The sequence below is a fragment of the Daphnia carinata genome, chromosome 7 (assembly GCF_022539665.2).
Source record: "Daphnia carinata strain CSIRO-1 chromosome 7, CSIRO_AGI_Dcar_HiC_V3, whole genome shotgun sequence".
Classification (NCBI taxonomy): domain Eukaryota; kingdom Metazoa; phylum Arthropoda; class Branchiopoda; order Diplostraca; family Daphniidae; genus Daphnia; species Daphnia carinata.
In genome coordinates, this window is record NC_081337.1 from 7,104,701 (window position 1) to 7,125,728 (window position 21,028).

At 42.4% G+C, this 21,028-nt stretch overlaps 4 protein-coding genes across 8 annotated transcripts; 3 read left to right on the top strand and 1 right to left on the bottom strand.

The window, feature by feature from the left end:
- Positions 1-4,212: 4,212 nt before the first annotated feature.
- Positions 4,213-5,751, top strand: LOC130685615 (protein rolling stone-like). Its single transcript, XM_057508943.2, has 4 exons — positions 4,213-4,491; positions 4,574-4,790; positions 4,853-4,969; positions 5,028-5,751. Exons 1-4 carry the CDS (start codon positions 4,408-4,410, stop codon positions 5,453-5,455), a joined length of 846 nt encoding a protein of 281 aa, XP_057364926.1. The 5' UTR covers positions 4,213-4,407; the 3' UTR covers positions 5,456-5,751.
- A 1,024-nt stretch (positions 5,752-6,775) lies between these two features.
- LOC130685632 (protein rolling stone-like) lies at positions 6,776-8,033 on the top strand. Its single transcript, XM_057508960.2, has 4 exons — positions 6,776-6,931; positions 7,032-7,254; positions 7,336-7,446; positions 7,556-8,033. The coding sequence occupies exons 1-4, from the start codon at positions 6,848-6,850 to the stop codon at positions 7,954-7,956; spliced, it is 819 nt and encodes a 272-aa protein (XP_057364943.1). The 5' UTR covers positions 6,776-6,847; the 3' UTR covers positions 7,957-8,033.
- Positions 8,034-8,978: 945 nt separating this feature from the next.
- On the bottom strand, positions 8,979-9,496 carry LOC130685769 (probable protein BRICK1-B). Its single transcript, XM_057509086.2, has 3 exons — positions 9,329-9,496; positions 9,176-9,258; positions 8,979-9,108 (listed from the first exon to the last, which is right to left on the bottom strand). Exons 1-3 carry the CDS (start codon positions 9,441-9,443, stop codon positions 9,082-9,084), a joined length of 225 nt encoding a protein of 74 aa, XP_057365069.1. The 5' UTR covers positions 9,444-9,496; the 3' UTR covers positions 8,979-9,081.
- A 252-nt stretch (positions 9,497-9,748) lies between these two features.
- LOC130685249 (SLIT-ROBO Rho GTPase-activating protein 1-like) lies at positions 9,749-21,012 on the top strand. 5 transcript variants are annotated; one of them, XM_059496276.1, is made up of 15 exons: positions 9,749-10,250; positions 13,684-13,867; positions 14,913-15,078; positions 15,395-15,745; positions 15,816-15,902; positions 15,976-16,116; positions 16,205-16,513; positions 16,588-17,107; positions 17,168-17,273; positions 17,372-17,590; positions 17,662-17,732; positions 17,837-17,881; positions 17,998-18,400; positions 18,479-18,692; positions 19,213-21,012. In XM_059496276.1, exons 1-15 carry the CDS (start codon positions 10,109-10,111, stop codon positions 20,464-20,466), a joined length of 4,212 nt encoding a protein of 1,403 aa, XP_059352259.1. In that variant the 5' UTR covers positions 9,749-10,108; the 3' UTR covers positions 20,467-21,012. The 5 variants fall into 5 exon arrangements, with proteins under 5 accessions (XP_059352259.1, XP_059352260.1, XP_057364504.1 ...); XM_057508521.2 differs by having other exon boundaries at positions 9,750-10,250; positions 19,210-21,012; XM_059496278.1 differs by lacking the exon at positions 9,749-10,250 and adding an exon at positions 11,411-11,519 and having other exon boundaries at positions 19,210-21,012.
- The last annotated feature ends 16 nt before the right edge of the window (positions 21,013-21,028 follow it).

The following is a 21,028-nucleotide window of genomic DNA, read 5'->3' on the forward strand; positions in this document are numbered from 1 at the left end:
AAATCTAACACACGAGAAAACTATCAGGATATATTTTCCTTAACGCGGAATGACGGTGGTTACCGTTTTGCTTTTCGTTTTTTCACCGCCTTGGCCGGATGAACAAAAGATTGAGGAATCAAACTTTAAAGAGGGAAAGCAAAAATGATTAAATTATGGGAAATAAAGCTGCCGCATAGGAAACGGAATATGGGACCAACAGAATGAGAAAGGGGAAAAAAATATATAAAAGAGGGTTGATGGATGAGTTGCATGATCGCGTTCTTGATCCAAAGATGCTTATTAATTTTGCTTCTGAGACGCTGGGTGAACCAGCCAATTCATATCACCAGGAAATTAATTGCGCATTTCGCCAATAAGACGCAATTGCATCTGCCGTCGACTGTTTGTCGGCGGATGATGACGCAATTGGGCTTGAAATTTGATGTAAGTAATATAGTATGGTAGATGTCAAGAGTGTGTCATCTTCTCATCAAAGGTGGCGAGATTGTCGAGCAAAACTGAGAGTAAAACCGGAGGCGTGTTACAAGAGCGAACGGCTAGAAGCAGGCCCGTGTCACGCTTGTCTGCCATTAATGGTGCCACTATATTGCGTATTGGGTACAATATATATACAAGATCCTTGTTTGCCGTATATATATTTGTCCATTTAACGTAACAAGCAGCACGTACGAGTGGCTGTGTTGCGATGCGAGTGGACCTATTGCGACTGGCTCCTCTTTTCTCGGCTAAGTATAAAGTAAACCGTAGCCGTACACTCTGAGACTAATGCGCCAACTTCCACGATATATGTAGATATAAAGAAAAGGAAAAAAAAAAACAAAAAAAGAGGGGTGAGGGGGAACGGATAAAAAGGCGAAGTGATGCTATGAATGCCGTTTCGGTTGGGCCCCAGCTGCACCAGTACATAGCATCTGATGATGGTTTAACAGTGCCGTTAGTGCTGTTTTTGGTGGCTGTATAAAATATATCTTTAACAAAATGCGGGACTATACGTTTGAAAATTGTATGCATAATGTGTTATCGGTGCAGGGCCAATTTTTGATGAAAACAGCGCACAGAGGTGGATTCAGTCTCTTGTGGTTATGTCGTATTCTTCAGCTAACCTTGTTACCCCTTTTGTATATACTTCACGCTATTGTTGCTTGTGGTTACCTTTGTTATCAAAGAGCATTTGCTGTTTTCTTTTCCCTACAAATATAATAATCATTCAGAAAAAGGCCGGCCACGAGCTCGTCATTATGCCAGCAGTTGCACGCCAGCCTTGAGGGGTACTATTCGCGTGCCTAGTTATGAAATATTGCCTATGTGATGTCATAACTTATTTGTCTAATGCCTAGACTTTTGGTATTTCAAATGAAAAAGAGGGGCAACCGTGTACCAGCGGAACAGACGTGTACAGTGCGTGTTTTGATATATGACTTGTGCCAAAAGGCTAATGCCGGGGATTTTCACCAAAACAAAATTTATAAAAACGAGTTATTATAAAAGCAATTGGAACGTACACGCATATCCTGTACTATCGTTGATCTACTTGTTTATTGCAACGCCCCCACGAAGTGAGAAAAGTCTTTTGAAACGACACACATCATATGGGAAAAAGGCAAAAGCAATTGAATAGGAACGTCGGCGATAGATCAAAAAGCTTTATAAGGGATACCGTATCCGTTTATTTTGGATGGTCATCAATATGTTTAACTAAACTTTAGATCTGATCGTAGGGCCTCGTAGCCTTCAGAACACTAAAAAGATATACAAGAGATTCTTGGCTTGAAAGCCAAAATTCACGACTATACGATATTCATTATTTGGCTTTTCTTCTTTACATTTTCTTACCTTTCATAGCGATGGTTATACAATTCAATTGTTTTGTATGTTTCCTCAGCAGATTACGCATACATGTACATGCATTTTGCAAGAAACAATGGTTTAACTTCATTACAAAAACATTTAATGTTCGCCAGGATATGGTGTTTGAATAGACCAAACGCACGAAATATTTGTCGTGGGTCTCTAATCACCTGCCTTTTCCGTATCAAAAAGCCAATCTAGCGGACGTCAAGGTCTGTGTGTGATGCAATAAACCACCGTGAGTGGGCTGAATACAATTCGAGAGGGAAACGGACCAAAATCTAACACACCAGCAAAATAAATGAGATACATGAATCAAAGAACAAGCAATAGGAAATAGGAACATTTGATGACACTTCTCGTAACGTTAAACATTTCTTGTATGCGCACATTAATCTTGCTGGCCTATGTGAGAACGATTGCGACAACACACGAGTTCTATGGTCAAAACGGATTTTTGTCCACACAACGTGACATGCCGCAACTACAGGATGGTTGGGTGTTAAACTCCTTTGTCACTACACTTTTAGACAACGTGTTGGCAGAATAGAAACCGAGAGAGGCTGATGACGTCATAGGGCTGTTAAAAGTATGATGGCATTCTGACAATGATTATGCACATTTCATTTCGGGAGATACTTTGTAGTGCGTGGCCTTCTTATAATGCTGATTCGTTCATCGTTTTAATGTGAAACCAGTCTTCTGAAGTGAACGTCGCTGCATGTACTAACTTATTAGGTTATGCCAGTTTATGCCTGCACAGCGTGGAAGGCACAGCTGCACATTCCGTTTGTCTTTGCTAAGCAGGCAAAGCAGCTTGCACGCTATGCAGGCAAAGCTTTCGATCGATGTACGGTGTCTGTACTTAAATCAGAGGGTACAAATATTAGTTTACCTGTCGGACAAAGCTTCTTGCATACATCATTGGAACTAACGCACGTTCGGACTTAAGACATTCGGTCAATTTATACGTGGCTCTCTTCGCCCGTGCCCAACCGACGACTCTATTATCTACTACTAATTGACGCGAACGGCAGAAATGCTAATGAAGCTGCCTTGCCACATCCTGGCTTACATGATGCTAATTGGCACTCAGTTTTACATTTAATTTTATCATTCAACCTCAGTTTAAGCTCGTTTTATCTATAGTCAGAACGATAAAACTTGCATCCGAAGAGTTATATAGAAGCACTCGATTTGCTTGTACGGAACTGGAACAATCTAGGAGTAAGGAAACTTGAAATATTGAAAAGCTTCTTATCGAATAATAAAAGAAAGGCTTAAAAAGACGGCACGGAATCGTGAGAAAAAAGATCAGAAACCAGAGCCACGACACGTTCCTGAGAAAAATAAGAAAACATTTTTTTTTACCCACGTTAAAATACATCATTTGTTCACGAATATTTTTACTTTGTTTCTAAACGTATCCAAACTACAAGAGCAACTGCTATTGTGCTACTCGATTCTTCATTTTCAGGCAAAACATATTCGACAGCAAATAAAAATCAAAGTTTTAAGCATATCATGTTTACAAGACATCATCCAAATATAAGAGAAACTGAGGACAACAGCCTTTATGTTTCTGACAGTTGGCTGGCCTGCTGATTAGAGCCCTGTATAAATTACTGTCAAGAAAAGCTGTACAGCGAGTGAAAGTTCTTTTGCCAGCTCTCCGAATTAGTTATACCTGAATGCCGACCTTGAGCTTTCTTATTCGCAGACCAGAAGATGTGTTACCTTGAATGGTGAGAGTTTCGTCAAACAAAATTTTTGGGGCCCATGAGGGCGTAACTTTTAAGCATGCGTGCGTACCCTTGTTTTCCCAATTTTTAAAAAAGATTACCACAAACTGTTGAAATGTTTCCATTAAATTTCAACAGCTTTCGCTCACAATAAAATATTTGATCGAATTTTATTGTTTCCCTAATTCAGATGTTTCGTTAAATTTTTGAAAAATCTTCTTCGTCACACGCGCAGAAGAAGCTCTTGATGGTGGGATGATTTCCTGGGTAGCAAATCAGCTTTTGAGTTACCCTACTTCGAGCTCCCCTGAATTTGCGTAGCGCATTCACTCGCATTATTATTCCATCTCTTCCCGTTAGGATAATATGCGTACGTGCGCAATGCAACGTACAGTGGGTTAGGCGGACAAATTTTGACGAGCACAACGGCGACGAACTGTATATTCCGTTTTTGAAACAATTCCAAAGGCCATGTGATTTCGGAATAGAAAGGACAGAGATGGAAGAGTCTCAAAATTAGGACGCGAAGGGCAGACCTTGCATGCAGGCTGGGCTTGTTCCCACTGCCGAAGGGTTTCTACGTTTCAAACCAATGGCATATAAACGTGCGAGAAACAAGCCAAGCGGGTTAGTTTTGAACGTACATCTCTGGCAACAGGACGGTATTGATTTACGTTCACCATTCTATGATATATTTGTAATAGTGATAAGTTTGAGCTTCAGACAACTATACTAAAAAGAGTGGCTGGAAAAATCTCGTGCAATCAACGTATTTCCGATTGCTGCCCGTTTCCGTCCGCCACTCCCTAAAAAAATGTTTCCGGCCATCAAGCTATTTCCTCTGCGCGAGCAGCTTAGTCTGAGCCATGATAACATGTACGACTTCGCAGTATTTTCGGTAAATATTTGATAGTATCAGATTTCCCCGGGAACTAGATAGTTGTTTAGTAAGCGTAAAATTTGTTTATCTTTCTGAACAGTGGCAATCAAAACGGAATCAAGTGTCGGGACATTACCTCATCTATCGTTTCGTGGTTGCAGCTCTATTTTTAGCGGTTGTCACCTTCTGCGGGTCGAGAAGTAACCACCCGGAATACTGGATGATTTATCTTAGCCATATTGGACTTATTCTGCAAACTTTGCATTTGACGATAAGCGCTGCCTTTCCAGTTCAGCTTCTTTTGCTAACCAATAGAAGTAATCTAAACTATCTATAGGGACGTACAAAATCTTAGGTTGTTAATCTGTAATTTCTTTAGGTCGCGTTGACAATAAAATGCCTCCTTTGGCACGGTTCTCTTGGTTTCTCTACAACGTCACGAATCTACTCAGTTTGGTTATTTCGGTCGTCTTCTGGGCCGTACTCTTCACTCCAGGTCCGTTTCTCGCACTCAAAATATTTGCGTTCTAATCTCATATTGTTTTTGTTTTCAGCCAAAGGACTGAAAGACAGAGATGTCCTTGTTCACGCGCTGAACTCTGTCATGTCGATCAGCGATATATTCATTAGCAGGAGACCGTGTCGTATGTTGCACTTCCACCATTCACTTGCTGCATTAATTCCGTACGTCGCGTTTAGTGCCATTTATTGGGCAGCAGGAGGTACAAGAGAAAACGGCCTCTCTTACATTTACCCGATTCTCAATTGGGAGAATCTTAGCTTAACAGTCCCCTTTCTGATGATGGGACTAGTCTTCGGTCTACCCATTGTTCACGGTGTCATTTGGAGTCTCCACTTGCTGAGAGATCGTCTAATCAGGTGTTGTAAACGCGATGGCCATCACGATCATCAAAGTCAATGGAACCCTACTTTCGTTCCAGACGAGAAAAGTGCAGATAGCGCAATTGTGATTAAAACCTAAGTTGTCCACTTAATCCCAATACTTAAGTTCAAGTGCAAAAAAAAAGTACCTTCTTGCATGACTATTACGTCTGTATTTCTTCGTTGTGGCAAATTTTCAAGGAATCTATTACTGGGATACTGTCGTATATAAAAATCTGCCTTCTTTTTTATAGTCACGAAATTGTCGTAAATATCTCCAATGACTAGCCTTTGCGATGGATTTTGAATGACTTTTGATCCACTATGTATCTCACGTAATAATGCTTTTGTTTTGTTACGTAAAAATCGCATAAATAAAGTTTATTTTTTTATCGGAAACAAGCATTTGTACATACAGCAGGTGTTCAGACTTTCCCACGGTTGCTAACGAAAAGAGGGTATTGAGAATCGAACTTACGTGGTTCCAATAGTGGCAATTATGCCCTGGTATCGGACCGAAATATGTTTTATTCACACGTCATTGCGAAATTTGTCATTCGAATGAACCAGATGATTTGGAACGGAAATCAACATCTGAAAGGTCATCATTCCTATTTGCGAATGTTTCGTGTTTTTCGTGAGAGTGCGGAGGTGTCACGTACTTGGGTTATTCCTACGTTACAAGGAAACTGTTTTTAAACGCTTATCGATAAGGTTATATGAGGCTCTTGATACTAGTTGGAAGTTTGGGATAAAAGGATTTTGAATTTGATGGCAATCATTATTTGCTCTGAACTACTTCTCTAAATAGACGTGGGACCCAAATGCCTAATAACTTTTATGAGGAAATTTGAAAGTTGAAGAGAAACGCTATTTGGAAGACGACGATCGATTGCGTGCTTGTTCTTTGTTTTAGTAGGCTATTTTGTATTCATTAGCAAGCGATGGAGGTTCTATTAAAATTGACGGCCCCGTTTCCAAGGAAGGCCAGCCGTTAGTTTATCAACACATTTTGTTGCAGGTCGACTAACGTTTTAACTCAAAAATGAAGTTACGAGCGGAAAAACAAACTTAAAAAAAAAATCAAAATGAAAACATATTTCTCTCGTTTGTTTGTTTTTGCAATCGCTTTCCCTGGTTACTAAAACTGAAGCAGGTCAATTCCATGGTTTTCTTTTTTCACATTTCTTGTTGAGCGAATGAAAGCATTTATTATTGATATTCGGATTCGGAAAGGATTAGACACTTCTATTTAAGAATAGCCAATGGAAAAAAAAACGGAAAAGCCTTTTGTCATTTTTACGGTACAATAAACTTACGTTAACTTGGTAAACTATTTCAGTTCTTATCGCCTTATCTTGGTCGCTATCAAAGGATACAAATGCTTGTTTACAATTCGAAAATAAAGAGTGCATCGTATTCTATACTTGTCTGAACATATTTGCCTTCCCGTGTTTCTCCTTTTGTCACATATTGTGGGTGTTCGTCGAAGATGAAAAAAGCGATTCGAAAGGAATTTCAAAAGAGTCAGTTTAATTTCCAACATGACAAGCCCCATGATTTTGCTATTTACGCTGTAAGTACGCCACTGTTAATTCAACAATTACCATCTGTTAAACATTTTTTTGTTATACCTTTCTTCTAATCGTACCGTTACAAATACGGAAAACAAAAAGTGGCAGGCTGATCGTGAGAAAATTTCAGGCTATTTCGTCTTCTACCGATTCTTGGCTGCGGCGTTCTTTCTGTCTGTTCTGGTCGCTAACGGATCCATTAGCGAAACTCCAACTTACTTTTTTATTTACTTAACAAATCTAGGCTACATTATTCAGACACTCCACCTAGTATTGAGCGCAGCCGTTCCTATTGAATTTCTCCTGCAAAAGTCAAATGATGAGGGTGAGTAGCCAACAAAGGAAGGAAAACCGGAAGCCTTAGTGGCACTTGTATCCTGAAACTCATTTGAGATCTCTTAAGTAGATGGCGTCAAATGGACTTTTCTGGGCCGCTTCTCTTGGTTTTTGTACAATGTGACGAACTTGATCTCTCTAGTCATTACGGTAATTTATTGGATCGCTCTATATACGCCAGGTAATTAGTATTTGCAATTTATAATGAGATTTTATACAGCTTTGTAACTCTATTTATTTGAATATTTAACTTGAATGACCTGGCGTTGGTGGCGCAAACAAACGTTCAGGTACTGGACTAACAGCGATGAATTTTTTTGTCCACGGATTCAACAGCATTATGTCGATGGGCGACATCCTAGTGAGCGGCAGGCCATGTCGACTGATGCACTTTTACCAGCCATTTGTCGTTATTTTAGCGTATGTGGCCTTTAGTGCTATCTACTGGGCTGCGGGGGGAGTCAACTCGCAGGGTCAATCCTACATCTACCCAGTTCTTGACTGGGACAACCTTAGTCTAACAGTCCCGTTCGTTACGATTGGAATGTTTATATTATTACCCATCGTACACGCTCTTTTGTGGGCATTGCACAAACTCAGAGATTACGTTCTACGCGGCAGAATACGAAGAAAATCTTTCAGCCAATCCGAAATTATCGGCGAGCAGAATCCGGTATTCGAATTGGCTTGAACCATACATAGTTGTTTCAGAAAAACTATTACATAATTTCTTCGATAAATACAAAACAATTTTCTAAAACGTGTAACACCAGTTGTTCCTCTGAGTTCTCGATAGCACAGAAAAATCAGCTTTCCGAAGATCCAATGAGGCAAGGCAAATCCTGTTCTACCATAGCCTGGTTCAGTCGTGTGGGGGTCTTACGCTGCATTAGCCAATCATGATTAACGCTGCCCTACCAACCATCCCTGCGGCCTTTTTCTGGTAGCGTACATTTATTCAGGAACTCGTTTTCCCAAACTTCGAGACTAAAAGCTGTGGTACTCTCATCTTGTTATCTTGCTTTAATATAAACCTGTTTGTAACCAGAATTTTATAAAGCAAGCAATAAACCGTGTAGTTTAGACGAATCTTGTAGTTTAAATAACACTGGGAATGGTAGAACAAATAGAATTTTTTTTTTTTTTTGTACTCCTCTATTAGGCTGAACATGCTCTACTATCTTGAACGACGCCCAAGTTTTGACACGCACCTGTCTTGTGTTTCATGCGCTGTGCCTGAGCGGGTATGGTAGTGAAAAAAAAAGACACCACGTATAAGTAAAAATCGTTCATGTGGACCATTTATAAGGCCATGAAAATCGTATGTCGATTACATTTACCCTCATCAAATTGATTGTCATCAAGGAATCTAGAATTTTACACCTTTTAGGCAGGAGCACACTTTGCTATGCATATTAAGCACACAACTGGCTAGTACATGTAGAATCTCTGACAAGAAATAGAAAACCTGTTTTTTATTGTTTTGGGTTTTTTTTTTTTGCCTAAACTTTCTGAACATGTTTAGTTAAAAGGTCTTGTGGTCTTCTAAATAGTTTAGTTGTGCCTTCCCTGTTCAACTTTATGTAGTTGGACACATATTTTAAACCTAACCAGGGAATACCAATGGCACAATTAATTCCAATTTTATATGTAAAGCCAAAACATAAAAGACTTCCACCCTTTTAATTAATACGAACCATCAATGAGAAAACCTGGTGTATGGTCAAGGAAGGATCTTGGCCAAATATGTATTAAAATAGGACGTGGCGGATACAAAGTTAAGGCAAAACTGATGTCTGCTAAAGAAAACAGATTCTCATGTCAGGGTGTCGCCTTTTGTCACCTACAATCAAAAACACATAAATCATTAAGTATAAACAGAATTTTGTTAGCATAGAAAAAAGTATTACCCTAGCTTCTAAGTATTCAATTTTTCTTTCAAGTCGGGTGATTTTCTCGTTCAGCACGGCTAGACGTCCACGACAAGACATGTCTGTAACCATGTCAAACCAAACAAGTTATTGGTGACGAAACAAGTATCCACCAGTCAAAATGTGTTATACCAAATGAATTGAGGAAATCAGTAATCTTCTTAATGCTACTGGTGATGACTTCAATGTACTCCCTGTTGGCCCAGTCCTGTTGGGTTTGTTTTTGAAGGGTGTATTTAGTAGACATCGTTTGCCAGCTTTGTTTGTGTTTGAGAACTGTCAAATCCCCATTAGCTACGTTTCACCATCGCTCCAATTTCTGTATAATAAAAATAAAAGTGAAACGAATAAAAAATTTAATAAAAGTAAAAAAAACCTTAGTTGCTTAGATTACCTTAAAATATTTAAATGCTAAATTAAAGAAAATTATCTAGAAATTTATGAGAAACCATGACAATGAAAGCTCTGTTACCAACAATAAACGCTAGCTGGCGTGACGATAGCCCTGAATACGGAAATGTCGAATGGCCTGCAGCTTGTACCGAAGACCAAAAGGAGGAGCGTACATTGTGGAGGAGGGGACGCGAGCTCGGGGTAAGGCTAAGCGATATGTGCCGTGCGTGCGTTAGTTTTGGATTTTCAACCGACTCGTTCAACTTGCCGCCTCTTTTCGATCACTCCGTTTGAAGTTAGCGTTTCACGAAAAGCGACGAGACGTTCTTGGCACAACAGAAACTTAACGAAAAAGAGGCATTTTCGAGATGTCAGGGTGGGGCGTTTGATCTCACTCCCCCACAAAAATCGGAAAAAGCCCCCGTCTGCCAGTGTCGTCTGTATGTGCTTGTGTAAGTTGGCGTCAGAGAGGCCCCCTCTCTCCATCTTTGGATCTTCTAGTCCCTCATTACACGTGAAATGTCGGCCAACAAAATCGTGCTTAACATTTCGGCGCCGGTCTCATCAGTGCAACAACAAACAATCGTCCCGCCAGAGAGTGCCAAGAAAATGGCTCGGAAAGACAAAGAGTTTCTGTGGGAACTCGATTCACAAGTCAAAGGTATAGTGACACTTTAACACCTAGCCTTACTTGCAAAACACAAGACGGTTGTATTCAGTATATTATAACAAATAGTCGAATGTTTCCCCATTTACAAAAAAAAAACAAATTTTCAATCATCACTATCCCCCCGTTATCCCCCTACAAAGGCTCTGTCGTAAAAACGGTGGAACTGCAAAAGTCGTATATATAGGAAATGAGTCGAGCTGGAAAGTATGCTCGTAGGCGCAATAAGGTAGAAGGGCTTTTTGCGGTCGGAAGCCACCGGAAGCGTTGGGTTGCTGTTTTTCTTTTCCTACCCTTCCTTATCACGGTCTGCGAAACACTCTCAAGGTGATAGTCGTTATCACATGTTTTCGTCGTTACTCTAGCAAAATAAAAACAGATTATCAGTTACTGTGTAACGACGCTAGGAATCATTGAAAATTCGACTGTTTGGATCGTCGTGATGATGCTCTCACGACACAACGCATTCTGGTCAAAACCGGAAAGGGAAATGGAGAATCGTCTTATTTCTTGTATGCCTCTATTAGATACTGTAAATAATAATCTTTTTTTGTTGGAGTTTTTTTTTTTCTTTTTGTCTTTTCGCTTGATTTGACAATCTGCTGTTGTTGGACATTGGTGTTAAATGGCAGCTGCGCACAGGACCAGATGCCATTTTCTATAAAATCGTTGACTGGTCCTCTTAACTGGGGGTCATCTGGACGGCTGATAAACGGGACCTACCCACTTTTGGAAGTGGAAAGATTTCCTGAGTTCCAAGAACTGGGGGATATATTTCTTCTGACTTGGAAAGTGATGCCTTTATCTAAAGTCTTGCGCCACATCGCCGTCAAGACGCTGGGTGTTGGTAGACGGGGGGTCTTTATGTAGTTAAATATATTCTCCCTTGGCTAGACAGTTTTGCCATTTTTTGGGGTTCTTGAAGAAGAAAAAGGCCAGAGGGGTTGTAACGTTCTCCCCTGTGCCAGATGTGGGTGTAGATTTTCTCCCCTCCCATCCGTCGTTGGCGGAATGTCGGATGTCGGCGACGGATGAGAAACTAGTTCCATATGTTCCCTCCATTCATCCAGACAGTTGTGTCTGTCTGTTGGCAGAGACCGGTCGCTCTTTCACCGCCGAATGTTCACCGGATTTTAGTCGTTTTGTTCTCGTCCTCATTTGTTCAACGTAGCCGATAATCTCCCAGCATGTTTCAGTGCATTATCCAGCCCAGAAACGGCTGGATTCATCCGGCTTCCGCCGAATCCAAAGACGTCTTCCCAGGTAGACACCTCGTTTCCTCTTTATTTTCTCCAGGGAATTAATAGACTACTAGCGCGGCGGTTTTCACATCCACTGAAAAAAAAGAGATAAGAGTTTTTTTTTATTGATGTGTTCAAGTACGTTTTTTGTTTTGCTGATAGTTGTTTTAAAAAAGAAAAGAAAAGCAGCAAGTGAGCATCATATATTTATCTCGTTAGATATGCTAAGCAAGGAGTCTTTGGACTAACCTCCTTATTCTTGTTATTCTGAAGCTTATCGTGTATTGTATGTCGTGACATTGAACCCACTACATTTTTCGGCATCGCTGCTTCAGTTGAAGGTTCAGGTTGCACATTTCTGCAAACCGGTGTGGTGAGACAGACACCTTTAAAAGAATAAAACGGGGGGGGGGGAGCAGTGAGAGTTAATGAATAACATTCTAAACGCATGAACCGTGACTTTGAAACGTAGCCGGTTACAAGTTAGACGAAGTATAAATGTCTCTTTTCCTGTCGGCGCCACTTCGAGCTAAAAAGATCTCTGTTTTTTTCGTTCCCTCTCTCCCCCCTTTTGTAAACAATATGTTTGTTTTTTTTTGTTTGGCAGTAAACAATATAAATCAACAGTTGGGGCTGTACCCAACTTCAGTCGGCTCCGAGCTTCTTTCAGGATCAGTCACGTCTCTCATTTACCTTCGTTTTTTTTTTTTTCGAAGCATTTTTTTGTTGTTATTCCCATTTCGCATCAATTATTTCTCTAACCGGCCGTGTTGTGCATTCCGAATACCTGTCCTTAATGATAGAAAGTGACCCGTTGGGACAAGGCTAATCTCATCGTTATTTTGAGTTGCTCGTGAAAGCGAACAATTACAACGAGAGAAAACCTAATCAAAATCGTGTGCATCATCGTAATAATTGAGAGAGAGAGAAAGACATCGAAAAGGCCGAAAAAGAAAGTCGAGTTTGAATTGGGCCACAAGAGGCGCTGTCATCGCGCGTCCATAGAAGAGTGTCTATTAAGATTCTATTCCATGATACATCTGAGCGCATACCGTACGTGCCTCTACTCTCTCTGCCTTTTTTTAGTGAGAAACGAAACACACACAATTTCGGAATAGGCGGGACATTGGGTCTTGGTTGCGTGGCCTGCAGGCACACGACACCACTAGCCGGATTCACGCCCTGTGGCGTTGCCGGGGATAAAATAACACAGAGTGTGTGTGTGTGTGTCGTAGATACTATTGCCAGAGGAGGTTTTTGAGCATTTTCAAAAAGCTCCGTCGACGCAGTAGACAGTGCAGTCGTGCTACGAGCTACACGTGCCCATGCGGTGGTCGGTCTATTTCCAAATTTCTCCCTGGTCGATTGTTACAGTCGCCTAAATTCTGTTCGAGGGTGGAAACAAGACAAACACAAACTGCAGCCGTCTGTGACGAGAACATCCGTTGTTGGCCTGTCTTGTTTGAAAGCATTATCGGTGACGACAAGTGAATGCGTTGACATGAGGCGCAGCAGTTTGCCAGTCAGCCATCTTTAAATTGTAGGCCTCTCTTGGGCCTTGTTGATTTCCCAAAGTCGAGGAACAGACACAGATTTTGATCGTCATTTCTGGTGCTAGTGTTTTCGAGGGATCGAGTTGTAGAATTTTCTTATCAACATGGCAAAGAGTCCAGTGATACAAATGCAGAACTGGTTTCTCAACAATCAGCATCAGTGGTGGTGCGGACCGTCGATGAGCTACGGGCACGACCAGTCGGCCTGGTTCGAGTACACGGAAGCACTTCAAGATGCTACAGGTTAGCATTTCACTCTTTGCCACGATTGGAACATTAACTTCCTATGTTGGTTTTAATTTCCGGTTTTTGGTTCAACATCGTCACGTTTTCGACATAGTTTTGACTTATTCTGGCCGTTAGCTTACCTGTTTTGAGGTTGATACCACACACGTGCAGTCAGCCTCTTCATGATTTTCCCCCATGTCGACTGGAATTTCATCTTTCAAAGAGGCATGACCTAAAAATAAAATAAAGGGAAAAAAAACTATTTTTTTTTTCGTTTTTAATCCGACATCCAACTCGACGGAGCAACACGCCGCTTCCTTGTTGATATTAATGAGGAAAGATGGCCTAATTTCTCTATTTTTACTACATATAATTTTTTTCTCTTTTCTCTTTTTATCTTTACAGATATTCGGACACAATTGAATGAGCAACTGCGATGTCTCGACTACCGGATGGAGACGCAGATTTCGGTGGTTGGCGAACTGCAGGATTTCTTTCGACGACGAGCTGAAGTGGAGCTCGACTACAGCAAGAACCTGGACAAGCTATCCAAAAGTTTATCTGCCCGCCACAAGGAACAAAAGCAAAAGTAAAACACATTTTTGTTATTCTCAATTCCGCTCTCCACTACGCATTTCTGTATCCTTTCCTTAAAAAAAAAAAAAAAGCGTTATGAGATAAGGCTGATCAGTAGAAACAGCTTGCGTTTGATTTTGAAACGAAAACAAGAACTGGTTATGAATAGGCCCCTCCCCCAGAGTCTCACGACATGCGTCCACGCCTTGTTGTACGAGCTTGTACAATGTTTAAAGTGCATCGTCTTATCTGAAAAGCTTCTGTGTTTTCCTAACGATTTCGGGAAATATTTTAACGACCGAGTCCACAAAGATGGACCAAACATTCTGTTTATTTGTCAATTACACTGGGAAGGATGAGAAGAAAACAAAAAAGAAAAAAAGGAGAAAATGATAACAGCTCGGATATCCCGTTTCATATGGCATTCAAAGTTTCCGGTCGCTGACGTTTGTTAACTACATTCGCAGCGGTCAAAATAGATTATAGAGCTGCACCGGTTTGATTGCCGTTCCCTCGTGGACGAAGCATGTGCGTGGGTTTGGGGGGAATAGATCGATTTCGGTGACTTGAAGTGGAGGAAAGCTATAAATACAGAGTAGAGGGGTGTAGTTTTCCTCCCCCGTCTATTCCCCTTTCTTTGCTTCCAAATTTAGACACGCAGAAGGAGAAAAACATCAAAGAAGTTGATTACTGGGCTCAACAGTGAAAGTTGACGTCAGCTTCCAAGCTTGATAAAGGGCTGCCCTCGTTCTCCCTCGCATATATACACATTTCGTTTTTTTTCCCTTCTTCGAGCAGCAAGAATAACACATTATTAAAGAAAACGCCATTTTTAAACATCTCCGCCACGCTCGTGGTAATACATTTTCAAAAAAAATGTCTTGAGATGCCGTGCAAACTCCCCAAACATCTTGTGGTGCTCAGTTTCGAATGCGGAGCGTCTGTCATGTTTAATGATGGTTGCCTTTGTTGTACCTAAAAGTTCGTTTATTTATTTTCTCTATTTTTTTTTTTTTTTTTCACTTCGTGTCCGTTTGTTTTGACACCAACAAAAACAGAAGAGAGCAGTGGCACTTGTTTTCCAGCTACGCCTCGTGGCAGCATCTGGTGGCGCAGACGAAACGTCAAGCTCGGGATCACGCCCTACTGAGCGACATCTACGCCAATACAGTCATCCAACGCCTCGGCCAGGTCACCGAAGAAGTCCAGCGCATTTACCGACGCGTGAGTTGCGTCTTTTTCTTTTTTTTCTCGTAGTCCTGCTAACAAAATAAAGTCATTAGAACGATTTCTAAGTAAAGTGTACACTCTCAACTGGCGTTGCATGTATATGGCTTCCCGCCTTTGGTCGTTAAGCTTTATTTTCAGCTGCTAAAGTTTCTTTTGTTTTTTCTTTCGCCTTCCGCTACCGGACGGCATTTAAGTAACCGTTATGAAAAGATAAAACTAAAACAACTGGCTGTTAGAATCATTTTTGACGAAAACTACCTATCAAATTACGTTGAGAAATGACGATGCGCTCGTTTTGTGTTTTTTTTAGTGTCGCGAAGTAGGCTATGAGAGTCACGAAGAGCTGTTGAAGGTGCTACACGAATTACACGCGGCCATGAAGACGTCGCAGATGTACCAGCTTGAGCAGAGACAAGCCGAAACGAAGCTACGCTACGTCGAAGCGCAGCGACAGAAACTGGAATCGTCGATCGCTCGTGAAAAGCTGGAAAAATCGAAAAAATTCAAACTGATCGAAAAAGAAATCGCCAAACGACGGGCCAAATTCAACGACGCCCACCTCAAGGCCCTGAAAGCCCGCAACGAGTACGTCCTCTGCATGGACGCTGCAAATTCGGCCGTCCACAAGTACTTTATCGACGATCTCTCCGACATAATTGATGTAACTATACCGATATAATTTTAATTTTAAAAAATGGATTTAACTTCAATTCAATTGCGATGTGGGACAGTGTATGGACATCGGGTTCCATAATTGCGTCGGCCGAGCACTCCAAGTTCACGTTTCGGCCGAAGAAAACATTCGACGTTCCTTACAAGTACGGCCGTTTTGTCGGCAGGCTTTGCTAATTGGTTAAACAAAAAAAAACTCACATCCCTTTTTTGTTTTAGATTAGCGTTGACGGCATGAATAAATGTCTGAGTAATTTAGACTCGAGGGCGGATAAGCAACGCTTCCTGGAAGCCAATCACGCAGCCTTCATGATTCCCAAAAAGTTTGACGCGGCCACCTATCAGAACAAGATTGACGAGGTTAGAACACTGAATTCTAATAAATTACAAAATGTTTCCTTCGTGTAAAGAGGCTATTTTAAAGACCATAATTGTTTTATGGTTTCAGGGAGGTTTCGAATTGATGATGGTACCGCAGGTGCGTGAGGAATTTGAGTCGCGCTACTTGCAGCTGCACAAACGGCTGACCTCGCTGCGGGCCGAGTCGGAGGAGGTGTGGAAGACGCTTGAAACGGCGGAGAGCTCGCTCATGGAGATGATCTCGGCCAAGGACTACGACGTCACACCGTATTTCACCGTCGCCGCAGCTATTGACGACGATAAGTTCCCACCATCGACGGCCCCTCTCAAACAGCCAGAAGCCGCCCTGCTCAAATTGCGCGCCGACCGCCAAGAAACGGAAGATTTCTACCTCAACGTAATGACCATACTTTCTTTTAACCACGGTTTTCTTTCTTGTAATGAACTAACTGTCATTTAATGCCCATGCAGAAATTTCACGAGTATATTCTTAAGTCCAACTTGATGCACCGGCTGCAGGCCAAATACGAATTGATTCACAAGGCGTTGGCGCAGGATGGCTCCCAGCTGCCCACGTCCCCCAAATTGGCTTCTCTGTCGGCCGTGGCCACAACACCAAACCCATTAGGTGGTAAGCCACGGAGGCGAAGGATTGGCCGCACACCACTCATTGGTCAACCTAAACTCTTCGGTGGCAGTCTGGAAGAGTATTTGGAGGCTACCAATGAAGAGATACCTTTGGTGATGAAGAGTTGCATCCGTGTCATTAACCTTTATGGGTTACACCATCAAGGCATCTACCGCGTCTCCGGCAGTCAGGTGGAAATCAACAATTTCCGCGAATCTTTCGAACGCGGGGAAGATCCGTTGGCCGACGTCACCGACGCCTCCGATATCAATTCGGTTGCTGGCGTTTTTAAATTGTACCTGCGCGAGCTGAGGGAGCCTCTCTTTCCAATCCTATTTTTTGATCAGTTCATGGAATTGGCCCGTAAGTCTAAATATAAATACTTGTTCCAATCGGATTGCTCATGTGATATTTTTACGACAGAGCTCGCTTCCAAAGAAGATTTCAAAACTCGCATGAGGGAAGTGGTTCAAACCTTGCCACGGCCTGTCTTTGTCGTTATGCGCTATCTCTTTTCGTTCTTGAACCAGTAAGTCAAGGTCACGTGATAAGATTATTCCATTCCCTTCGTCTAATTTGTTTATTTGTTTATTTTGTTTTCTCGCTCTCTCTGTTTGACTACGATAGTTTGTCTGAATACAGCGACGAGAACATGATGGACCCATACAATTTGGCCATCTGTTTCGGCCCAACTCTAGTCCCGGTCCCTGAAGACAAGGATCAAGTGCAGTATCAAAATCTGGTCAACGAATTGATCAAGAATATCATTATCAACGCTGAAGATATATTCCCCAACGACGGCGGTCTCGTCTACGAACGCTACATTTCCAGAGAGCCCGATGAAGGGTACGTTCCGGCATTTTTTTGTATTTTACTGATAGTCGCTGCCATATCCATAATTTATTATCGTGATACAGGGAAGTAGGCGAAGCTCCATCTGATACCATGTCGGAAGAAGTGGATTCCGAAGTCTATCCATCAGAAGATGGTAAACACAACATACCAATTATGCCGCCCCCTCTTTTTTTTTGGTTGCTTTTGAGTTGATAAAATTTGTTTCCCCTTATTTTTTTTTTTTGGTTACCCTTTTAGATTCAGTGTTTCGTGAGAAAGACATCAGCTTGCAATTGTTTGGAAGTGAGTTTTTTTTTTTAACCCATCTTGAGTTTATTTTTTTCATTTCATTTCTTTCCCACCGTTTGTTCGTCAAATGTCGAACTTAATTGGTTTTTTTTTTCTTTTTCCCTTCGTAGAAGCGGAAACGCTGGAAGCGATTGCCCAGTTTGATTTCACGGCCAGATCCCAACGTGAATTAAGCTTCAAGAAGGGCGATCTCTTGACGCTTTACACTCAAGTGTCGAGTGATTGGTGGAAAGGCACCAAAGACGGTCGAGATGGGCTCGTTCCCGATAAATACATCATGCTACGCATCAGGGACGAGGACCGTGAACGTCTGGAAATAGGTAAACTTTCCACCACCAGTGGAAGTAGCAGCTCAGAAGAGTCTGCCGCAGCTGCTCGCCGCCGGACATCAAGTTCCAGCGATGCGTCTGCTTCCTCGGCGCGACTTTCCAAAGTCCGCCATGACAGTCGGGTGTTGACGGGTTCAGAATCAATTGAATCGGAATCACCTGCTCCTTCTCTGCCATCACCTAGGTATTCATATGATCATTAACACGCATAATAAGGAAGAAAAAAGAATTTTATACTGACTGTTTCCTATTGGGTTGGCAGCTTGGAGAAACGTGTGCGAACTGGACCAACAGTAGCATTGGTGCGACCGACAACCCTTTCATGCCAGGGGCCTGCACTGCATCCACCACCCAGTCCGAAACTATCGACTTCATCCCAATCATCAGTCACCATCGTCTGCAATAGCAACGGATCTTCTACCGTCGTCTGTCCGATAGTGACAACAACCGCGGTGTTGGAGAGTGTTGCCAAAGAGGTAGTTCACACCTCTGTTTGACCTCGTACGTGTCGCTTTTGTTTTTTTTTTTTTTACTTCGCCTTTGTTATTATTTTTTTTCCTGTCTTATGTCCATTTGCTTTATGCACGCGTCAACCTTGACCGTATTGCTTTTTTAGAGAACCACCGCAATCTTTTCGGGCTGTGTTTAATCGTTTGCATGTTGGTGAGCCTTTCCGAGTTATTTCTCTTTCTCTTTTTTGGAATGATGCCGTATATACATATTCCAAACAACACCGCCATCATTTTCTTCTGTTATTTTTTGTTTTTCACTGTTCTGCGTGATTGCAATGTTCTTTGTGCTTCCAAGTGTCTTGTCCTTCTTCTTGGGCGACCAAGTGTGAAAAAAAGCATAGAAAATCAACAGCAATAATTTAATACCTGGACTGCCTGTGATCGGAAAAAAAAACACCTTCACTTCTAATGGACTCACGGTTACGGTTGAGTCTTTCTTCTAATTTATTTCCCGAATATAATTCTTGATGTGTTTCGTTAGCAGAGCGTTCCAGCGGTAGCAACAGCGATGGAGGGAGCGGTGGTAGCAGATCCGGTGGTGCCGTCAGTGCGGAGAATGGAGCAAGCAGCCAACGAGGTCTTGATTAATGCAACCCCAGTGACGCATTTGGACGACAGCGGTGACAGGGACAGCCTGGCGGAAAGTCTAACACTCAGCGATGAGAAGAGCCTATGCGATAGTTTCACTAGTCTAGACACGCTGGACCAAGAAATGGATCCTGAGTTGTCCGTGCCTGTCGAAAAGGTTCGGCCAGAGCCGTCTAATCAAGCTGGCAGTTTACAGAATTTGGAATCTACGCTGGAAGCTGAAAACGTCCCCGTCTTCCGACGCCAGAGATGGGAGACAAGGAGTATGACTAACTTGGAACGCTCGAGTGGGCCTGAAAAGCCGAACATTTCAGTAGGCGGTTGGAGCGTAGCCAAAACGACTGAAGGTGCGACCGCTGCCAATGATCTCGGTCCCATATCAGGGCCGACCAAGGGCTCTTTCGTTCGCAAACGTGACCTTTGGGAAAAGAGGACATCAATCACCTCTACGTCGACGGCATCGGTGGCATCGCCAGTCATACCTTCACAACCTCAAAGACCGAAGCACACGCCCGACTTGGTGATGGACTTGCCTCCTTCACTGCCGCTCAGCTCCAGCCCGAAAGAGGGCGAGACTTTGGTCGATCCGGCCACCAGACAAAGGCATGAATCGGAGAGTAGCAGCAGCAGTAGCAACAGTTCCAGCCCCAGTAGTCCAGATATGACAACAGCAGCCGAGACGTTCGCCATGCAGAATCAGAGCACACTGAAGAAGAGTACCATCAAACAGATAAAGAAAGACAGAGCGGATGCTGCCGTTGCATCCGCTTCGGCTGCACCAACAGAGCCAACCGCAGCCGTTATGGCCGTTGAGATTACCGAAACACCGCCGCGACCATCGGTTAAGGTCAGCGTATCTACCTACGGATCTGCATCGCCCATTTCAACAGGCATCCGCCCCATCACGCCCAAGATAGCTAATCGGTTTCCCCATAGCATCAACCTCTACGCCACCCCGATGCCCGTCCTTCCCGTAGCGTTTGCAGCCGAAGCGAACGTTGCGTCTGCAATGTCACCGGGCTCGGTTGACGCTATCCGGCCGCAACTAAAAATCAAGCCCCAAGTTCTCAAAAAACCCACTTTGCCCGTTTCATTGAGTTCACCCGAATCTTCGCGTCGATCGGGTTTCGATCAGGACTCTCATCTTTGAAACCCGCTGCTTGAATTTTAGAGGAAGGTAGTTGTACACACATCACAAGGTATTGATGCGGGACCACAACCCGGGAAACCAGATCGCTTCCAGAATCCTTGCCAAATTTTCCACACACGAGAATAGAAACACCGAGTCCTGAGGGCGGATTTTTTTTTTTGCAATTCTTGCCGATGAATTGTCTTTTCCTATACCGTTCGCGTACCTACGAATGTCACGAGCCAGTCAATGGTCCGATTCCTGCGCTTGTCGTTTTTTTTAAATTTTACGTTGTACTTCCTTCCACCGTCGCTGTCTGGTTCACCTTCATGCGCTATCTTCATTTTTTTTAAATCTATACGTTAAAAAGTCCTACTTTGAATCAAGATTAAATATCGATTCCCTGTGCTATTTTCTATCCAACAAAGTGCAAGTATTATCACGATTCGTTTTTAAAATTCCATTCTGTCAAGTTGCAGAATTTCCTCCAATTTTTTTATATTTTTTTTTCTTTCGTATTCTAAACACCTGTAGACCAGAATACAATATTGATCTTTTGATCCGCGATTTTGCTGTGGATACA

What these genes read in the sequence shown, in the direction of transcription:
- LOC130685615 (XM_057508943.2), top strand. Translation starts at nt 4,408, where the DNA reads ATGTTTCCGGCCATCAAGCTATTTCCTCTGCGCGAGCAGCTTAGTCTG. An exon ending in ACGACTTCGCAGTATTTTCG is followed by an intron (nt 4,492 to 4,573) that starts GTAAATATTTGA and finishes CTTTCTGAACAG; the next exon opens with TGGCAATCAAAACGGAATCA. An exon ending in TCTTTTGCTAACCAATAGAA is followed by an intron (nt 4,791 to 4,852) that starts GTAATCTAAACT and finishes TAATTTCTTTAG; the next exon opens with GTCGCGTTGACAATAAAATG.
- LOC130685632 (XM_057508960.2), top strand. Translation starts at nt 6,848, where the DNA reads ATGAAAAAAGCGATTCGAAAGGAATTTCAAAAGAGTCAGTTTAATTTC. An exon ending in ATGATTTTGCTATTTACGCT is followed by an intron (nt 6,932 to 7,031) that starts GTAAGTACGCCA and finishes GAAAACAAAAAG; the next exon opens with TGGCAGGCTGATCGTGAGAA. An exon ending in GCAAAAGTCAAATGATGAGG is followed by an intron (nt 7,255 to 7,335) that starts GTGAGTAGCCAA and finishes TCTCTTAAGTAG; the next exon opens with ATGGCGTCAAATGGACTTTT.
- LOC130685769 (XM_057509086.2), bottom strand. Translation starts at nt 9,443, where the DNA reads ATGTCTACTAAATACACCCTTCAAAAACAAACCCAACAGGACTGGGCC. An exon ending in TGATTTCCTCAATTCATTTG is followed by an intron (nt 9,259 to 9,328) that starts GTATAACACATT and finishes ACATGGTTACAG; the next exon opens with ACATGTCTTGTCGTGGACGT. An exon ending in TTGAATACTTAGAAGCTAGG is followed by an intron (nt 9,109 to 9,175) that starts GTAATACTTTTT and finishes TTTTGATTGTAG; the next exon opens with GTGACAAAAGGCGACACCCT.
- LOC130685249 (XM_057508521.2), top strand. Translation starts at nt 10,109, where the DNA reads ATGTCGGCCAACAAAATCGTGCTTAACATTTCGGCGCCGGTCTCATCA. An exon ending in TCCAGCGCATTTACCGACGC is followed by an intron (nt 15,079 to 15,394) that starts GTGAGTTGCGTC and finishes TGTTTTTTTTAG; the next exon opens with TGTCGCGAAGTAGGCTATGA. An exon ending in ATCAGAACAAGATTGACGAG is followed by an intron (nt 16,117 to 16,204) that starts GTTAGAACACTG and finishes TTATGGTTTCAG; the next exon opens with GGAGGTTTCGAATTGATGAT.